Below are 7,860 nucleotides of genomic sequence, written 5' to 3'. Positions count from 1 at the left end.
AGCATTCTTCCCAGGCCCTCCTGGTGCATGAGCGCTCTCCACACCCCGAGCCCCCCCGCCAGAGAGGTAAACAATGGGGGCAAGTGGGTGAGCTGGTTTGCATTGATGATTTAGTGTGCAGGGCTGACATAGTTGTGTTCTCTGGAAACTATTAGAAGTCAAATACACGTGCAGCTCCGTGCAGCTCATGTTATCACTGAAACATATGAGGAAGTGATCAGAAGCTCGGTCGTGTCTGATATAAGTCTGCTTTCTGTTTGTGATCAGTAAACAAACAGGGGATGACAGAAGGGGAACACATGCTATGAATAAAGTAAACATTGTGCAATATATATAGATCTTTTACTAGAAGATGGAATGCCAGCTTGTCATATTTTAATTCAGGCCGACAATACAAGCATTCTGATGTTAGAGGAGAGGAATTCTACATTTTTTACAGGAGTTTTAAGAGATCCAGTTTGATTGTTCTCACTAATTCACAACACATGAGTTGCTCAACCGGAATAAAATGGCATCTTTTGATTTCCCAAAGTGAGTTTAAAGTAGTTGGATCTTCAGCAACGTCACAGATCCACATGACAGCACACAGGTGGAGTCACCAAACGTTCCTTCAGTCTGTTTGGTTCTTGATTGAGTTGTTAATGAGCAGTTTTTAGCAGGGATGGCAATATCTCTACAAGTATTGGATTTATTGCAATGACGTTTTTTACAAACATTTATGATCCCCAGAGGACGAATCCTACTGACTTTGGTGATCCTCTGACCTCTCCTCTAGCGCCACCATGAGGTTGGCACTTGTAGTTTTGAGTAACATTATGAATTCACTACTTTGGTTTGAGACAAAATACCTGGCTGTGAAACTAATGACATTCCCATCAGCCTCAGCTGTACTTCTTGTTTAGTGCTAATTAGCAAATGTTAGCATGCTAATATGCTAAACTAAGATGACAAACGTCGTCAAAGGCCCCCGATTGGAAACAAACCTGGGACGTTGCAGTAACACGACATGCATCTTAACCACCAGGCTGCTGGACGTCTCATTAAAGGAATACTTCACCCCAAAAGGATCATTTATACATCAATCATCACCCAATTCTGGAGGAAAAATGTTCTCGCATGCCTCCACGGTGAACAAATCAAAAGATGAAGAACATTTCTGATGAATTGAAGTCGAGGCCGCTCGCAGTAATGAGCATACGACTGGATAAATGAGACTCGGTTTATATCGCACAAGTTGTGTGAGTTTATAAACAAATGTTTTGATATAGTTTTTCTGTTGTTAAACTACAAATGATGAAGATATTTCTCCGTTTTTTGGATTCTTAGTTCAGCGTGGAGCCATGTGAGAAAAGGATCTTCAAGAATTAAAGATAACACGATGTGAGTTATTGATATGCAAATTATAAAGTATTCCTTTAATAAGTTAATCACTGAGTAAAAAGATATAGTTACGTCACCATGTCAGACATCCACATAGCATGACACCTGCTGCTGATGTTTGTTTGTTCCCCCTTCAACCTTTGAACTACAGTGTTGCTGAAGCCCATTATAAGAGTCTTTATTTAGCTCTATGAGTTGTTTTCTTGTGCTTTGCTTGTTAAAGGTGGACTGAAGTTAGGTAGCATCCGGCTCATTGTTTTGCCTTTAGGTGAGGGGCGTGGATGTGGCCTACCCACCATTCACCTTCTTGGGCAGAGGTCTGGGAATAGCATTGTGTAAGTTTTTATATAGAAGGGGGCTTTGTGCTGTATGGCCCCAAATCAGTGTATGATAGGATTTCAAGCTGCGCGGATTCAGTTGTATCCCGGATGTTGTTCGGTGTAGTTCTTTTGTGTTTTGCAGATCGGTTTGCTTTGGGAAGAGGCTGTTGTAGCGTTAAACGAGGGGAGAGGTCTTTCTCATACATGCAATTGTTAAACAATAAAAAGAAACAGACTGCAGTGGGTGTGGTACTTGATACAAACAGAACAGTTCTGTTTATTTTATCTCATATCTTTGCTCTCTGTAATTAAACGTCTGGACTGACCAATCAGCTGCTGGGGAGGGGGAGGGGGAGCCCTCCGCTCTGTTGCTCTTTCTGAGGTTTGACCCTTTTTTGAGACATCTCTTCTGCTTGGAAAACATTTATTTCCCATTTCTTCTCTCTCATTGCTGCTGGAATCACTCTCATTCTGCCATCGTCCTCTTAACTTTTCAATCTGATCATCGATATTCTTGAGACCCCCCCCCCTTATTTTTTTCTTCTGTTATTTTGAATTATATTTATTGATTTATATTTCCTTCTCTACTCTTTTAATCAATTTAATTCCTCAATCTTTTCTTATTGTAAGCTTCTTTCATTATTATTGCTATTATTAATTTTTCTTTGATTAATTAGGATTGTAGATCGAGCCAAAACCCCTTGACTCATATCCTTTATGCTCCCACATGTTTTATTAGCAATACTTCTGATCACAGAACAATAAAGAGAAGTTATTCCGGTCTTGGCATTGACATTTTGTTGTCGGTTTGTATTTCCCACCTGGTGACTTGTTACAATGACACAATTAGAGGATAGGTTCACAGTTTTTAAATAATACTCTCATATGTTTCACTCTGTGAAAAAATGTGAAACATATACACATATTTATATATTATATACCAACAACTATATTAATTTTACTACGTGTTAATACGATAATGTTGCATACTGTTACACTATCTGTTCATATATTATTCATTTATACATATACACATCTGTTTATACAACCTTTTCAGTTCTCACACCTTCCGACGCAGACTGAAAACCCAGATGTTTCTAAAAATAAATAAAATACATTTTGTTATCTGTTGCACGTACATTGGTTTGGATTATTTGAAGCTATTGTTCTGCAAGATTCTTACTGTTCGGAGTTGTATTCTCATGATTGTTTGCACTTTTTGTAAGTCACTTTGGACTGAAAGCGTCAGCTAAATAAACTGTAATATAATGTAATTCACACCTCCACATATTACAGTATACAGCATTTCACTGCCAAATATTTCATTTTACATTCAGTTTTATCTTTCTATTTGACCTGCATTTTATTATTGCACCATTATGTTATACATATAGTATATGTATATACTATAATTTGATAAACAGCTTTCAGTCAGGCGCAGCGTTACTCTCAGACGCAGTGGCCCCTCAGGAAAGGATCAGGGCAGCCCTCATACTTCTGCCTGTATGGAAAAATTCGGTGTAGATGCAGATACACAAACCTGACAGTCAAGAAAGCCCTCCTCCTCCTCCTCCTCCTCCAACATCCTTCCCTTGTTTGTTTGTTGCTCATATTCTGGAAATAGTCAGAGGTTGTTGATAGGTGTTTGAGTGTAATGTTGTGCACTCATCTCATAGTAAACATGGTAAATCCTGTCAGGACAAGCGGAGACAGTCAAGGACCTAACCTGTGGCGTGTGCTCCCCTCGGACACACCCAGTGCCGGTAACCCTGGTCACTACGCTCCCATAGGAAGCGTCGTGTGTGGCGTCCTCCGGTCGAGACCAGGATGATTAAGAGTTCCTTCCTTTCCTGTTCGGAGAGGCATTGTCCCAGTGAGCAGACAAGCTGCCGACACCTTGTCCTGGAGGAGGAAGTGAGTCTCTCACTGTCCAAGGAGCAGCACGGTCTGATCTAAACAGACCTCGTCATTGAGGTTTGAGAATTCAAATGAGAATAATTAAGGAGCATTTTGATTCTGTTAATCAATTTGGTTGGAATTAAGAATAGTCTGAAGCCTCAGGTCATGTTTGTTTCCCCACATGATGGGATCATCTGAGAGGGAGGGGCAGGATAAATGAGATGAATTACAGGAAATAAGTCAAATATTTCTGAAACAACTTTCACGTTTTATTTTTCCACTTTTCTTTCAAACTCACTTCATATTACTACGTCAAGCTTATATAAACTATTTGAATTGAAGCACTTAAAAACACAAATAATTATTCACTGTTATTCAGTAAAACTAATCCAAAGCAACAATTAAGAATTTGCAAAGATCTTTGAGACGTTTAGCTGAATTTTAGTCATTTTCAGCAGATTCCTTCTGATTAAAGGGACAGTTCACCCAAAATAATATCTGTAGTGCTATTTATCAATCTAGATTGTTGTGGTGTGAGTTGCTGAGTGTTGTAGATACAGGCTGTAGAGATTTTTATTTTTATTTTCTCTCCAATATAATGGAACTAGAAGGCAATCCAGAGCTTTTTGTGAGCAGTTTCATGTAGGAAACCAAACTACACCCGCCAACCATCTCACCCCGCAGAATGAAACGTTCATCAACTCATGGATGAGAGGCTCATACTTGTGACATGTGTGTATGTAAGATCACTGCCGTCCACCAGCCTCTCGTCCATGCCAGTTCCTTCTGTGATACGATTGCCAACCATATCACACTCTGCTACCTACACCAAAACAATCTAGATTGATAAATAGCACTACAGGTAAGAGGAAAGATGTGTATCGAGAGTATGCACGTGATGTCAACAAAGGCAGAAGTCACTGCGGTCACGCCCACTGAGCGGCGAAACGTAGATTTGCGTTTGCTATGTGTATATTTAGGGTTACTTAAATGGATTCAACCAACACACATAAAACACCGCAACATTTAACACAAGTACAAAATTCACCTCCGTTATAACTCACAAGGTTCACAGACAAAACAATTGTCATTTTCTAGTCAGGTTTTCACCACATGTACAACATGCTAACGTTATTAGCATGAGCCTATGGCATTTTACCTCGCATAAATTAGCCTAGCAGCTAGCGGCCTTACGCTCTACTTGTAGCTTAACAAATTATTACTTTTACTTTTACTTACTCACTACTGGATGATTTCAGTTACTGCATTTTACTGACAGAAGAGCATGGTCAAATGTCAGTCTGCATGATGTTTTTCCAGCCTGAACAATGTTTAAACAGAGCAGCTACAAGTGCTGTAGTGAGAACATCAGCACTCAATGGAAAGTCAAAGAATCAGCATTAATTTCTGAAACCAACTTGCAAGTTAATGAATCAAATAGCTGTCGAGACTGCAAACCACAAACGTCAACCTCATGGTGGCGCTGGAAGAAAAGTCAGATGATAAGAATGAATATGTTTTCCTCATATAGGCTTAGTATTTAAAACAATTATGAGTCGAGACTGCAATGTATAAATATATAGATCTTTATTCATTTATTCATATGCTCAGTTAACAGTGTTGGGAAACATTACTTTTATAAAAAACTAACTTGTTAGACTACATGAACAAAAACAGAAAAAGCTAGGAGGTCTTATTACTCATTGTTCTGTGTGAAGAAATGCAATAAAATCCATTGAATGTTATTGTGAAAGCAGAAACTAAAATAATAGAATCAAACTAGAAATTTTAGGACAGAAGTGAACATAATATAACAAATACTCCAAACGTTAATTTCCTACTAGAGTTAAGAGTTAAATAAAAACAAAATACATCAGAAATCTTTGTAACATATGACCCTCAACACTGTCTCATAATAATATATCTTTAGAATACAAAAATTATACTTGATATAAAGTATCAGTGCATAATCACTTCCTCTCCACAAACAATACAAATTGGTCACAAACAATATATAATTTGGAAATACACAGGGCTTCAAAATATCCACTTTATACTGCAGTTTACTCACTGACAAATACATTTCTCTTTAGTGGTCAACAAGCACAAGCTAGTTCTACAGGGTGTGTACGCTAAGTTTGGTCCACAGTACGTTCCATACATCGGGTATTACAAACTAAATGCTCGATTTTACATGATAACAAATAATATGACAGTGAACCCGAGCAGACTGGTGCTCACTTCACACACATGTAGAGTTTGTGTAGCCTGCCCTGCAAGCTTTACTAACACATAGCACAAAGACAATGGACGGATAAAATCCACACACGTTTCCCTCAGCTTTACTATAAGTGAATACAGCAGCACAAACAGAATATACATCTGGAGTGAAGTGTTGGGATGTTAATATGAGGAAGACTGAGCTGGAAAATCCTTTGGTTAACTTTTGAATTATGAATCTAAATGAACAAACAGAACTGGATTACCATATGACAGTGTTCACAATCTAAATAAATACATTTTACTAGCTCTTTTTGAATAAACTGTTCTTATGAAGTCTAATTCCGTGTTTCTAACTCAATATGTACACAAGAAAATAAACAAATCTTTTCCGTTTCTTTTTAGTTTGACCGAACAAAAATAACACAGCTTTGGCGGCAGGATGAGGAATCTGCATTTACAGTAACTCCTCATTTAAATGCGTTCATGGTCGAGCTGTAATGTTAAATCTGAAGCCGTCTGGTCTCACTCTCAGCTCTACCCTGTTTCCTCCCTTAACCTCCACTAACTTGTGAGTTTCCATAACAAGAGCTTAAAAACATGACAGAGTCCCACTGGGTCAACCTGAGTTAGTTGAGCTGATTTTGTAGTGGAATTAAAGGTTCAATGACACTTCAAATATGAGACTTCTTCATAATTAAAAATCAATGTTACATTGTTGTCTAACTGATTTTTGCTTTTAGCAAATCTGACCATGAGCCAACCTTCATATCAGCGGATGTAGCCACATTACAAAAATATTTTCTCTTTAACTTTTTTCACATAAAACAAATCCAGTTATCACTTTTTGAATACAATTAAAACAGATATATAAAAAAGTCTTAATATAAAATTGAAAAGCCTCAGCTATCCTCTCTCGTTTTCTTTTCTGGATGTTATTCCTAATCATCAAAGGTTGTAGTTTAATCAGATCGGCGGTAAAGTGGGAATCATTGTAGTTCGGTTTCACAGTAGATGAAAGAAATACCTGAGGCTGTTTCCAGCTGTTTGACATATCACAGTGAATGTGGAACGGACCAGCAGCATTAACGTCAGCCTGTGTCTGAAAACTGGAATGGAACCAACAGTCTACAGGTTTCCTTTTGTTGCTCAGCAGGCGCCCTAGAAGTTGGAAGTTACAGTCGAGTAGGTTGATGTTTAATTTCAGAGCGACCTTTCAAAACACTTTAAGAGGGAATCTCGTGTGTTTTCCTCTCAAACTTTGCTACAGTCCAGAGATAAGAGTCAAAACAGAGGAGAACAAAGCGAAGGCCTCGAGGCTGCCAGTCAGATTCTCCAGGGCCGGAGCAGGAGGTTACACAGGCGGGGTGGAGTAGCGCACCACGTAGTTGTAGTCAGGCGGCGGGCTGTGACACTCCAGACCGACGTCCAGGGCCGAGTCGTCCAAACTGAAGTCCAGAGACGGGACTGTGTTCGGGAACTTCTCCTTCTCTGTGTCAGTCAGCACCGACTCTTTACTCTTACTCACTGCTTTCATCCTGAAAACACAGAGAGATGCGACGTAAATATAACTGGGAAATAATACTAAGGCTGCTACTACACAATTTAATTCATACATACTTTTCAAGAGGCAATTCAAGATAAGCAGGTTTGTAAACTATTCATCCGCATGCTTAAAAACAACCTTAAAATACAAAAGCTTTGAAAATGGATGCGTGAACGTACGTGGTCACAGCTATTGGGAATTTGCGCTTGTTTGAGCAAAAATGCCCAATATGCTCTGGTTTCAGCTTCTCAAACGTGAGAATTATTATCTCTGTTTTGTATCAGTGCTAATTGAATATTCTTTGGGCTGGTTGGACAAAGCGTGACATTTGTCACTTTCGGCTATGGGAAATCCATTTATGACATTTTAGAGACAAAAGATTAATCTGTTAATCAACAAAATAATTGTTAGATTAGTCGATATTATCGAAATAATCAATAGTTGAGATTCTCCTCATGTTTCTGTCCATGAAAACAAAGATGCAGTAATGTAAAT

At 38.6% G+C, this 7,860-nt stretch overlaps 1 protein-coding gene across 1 annotated transcript in view; it reads right to left on the bottom strand.

Moving 5' to 3' along the window:
- Positions 1–5,164: 5,164 nt before the first annotated feature.
- The window catches only part of kdrl (kinase insert domain receptor like), a 45,868-nt gene continuing 43,172 nt past the window's right edge, over positions 5,165–7,860 (bottom strand). The window contains exon 30 of the mRNA XM_029441586.1: positions 5,165–7,357. Coding sequence (XP_029297446.1) covers positions 7,174–7,357 — 184 coding nt within the window. The 3' untranslated portion in view covers positions 5,165–7,173. The remainder of the gene's footprint in view (positions 7,358–7,860) is intronic.

The sequence above is a fragment of the Cottoperca gobio genome, chromosome 10 (assembly GCF_900634415.1).
Source record: "Cottoperca gobio chromosome 10, fCotGob3.1, whole genome shotgun sequence".
Lineage (NCBI taxonomy): Eukaryota > Metazoa > Chordata > Actinopteri > Perciformes > Bovichtidae > Cottoperca > Cottoperca gobio.
The sequence above is the reverse complement of the archived record's forward strand: the minus strand, read 5'-3'. Positions and strand labels throughout refer to the sequence as shown.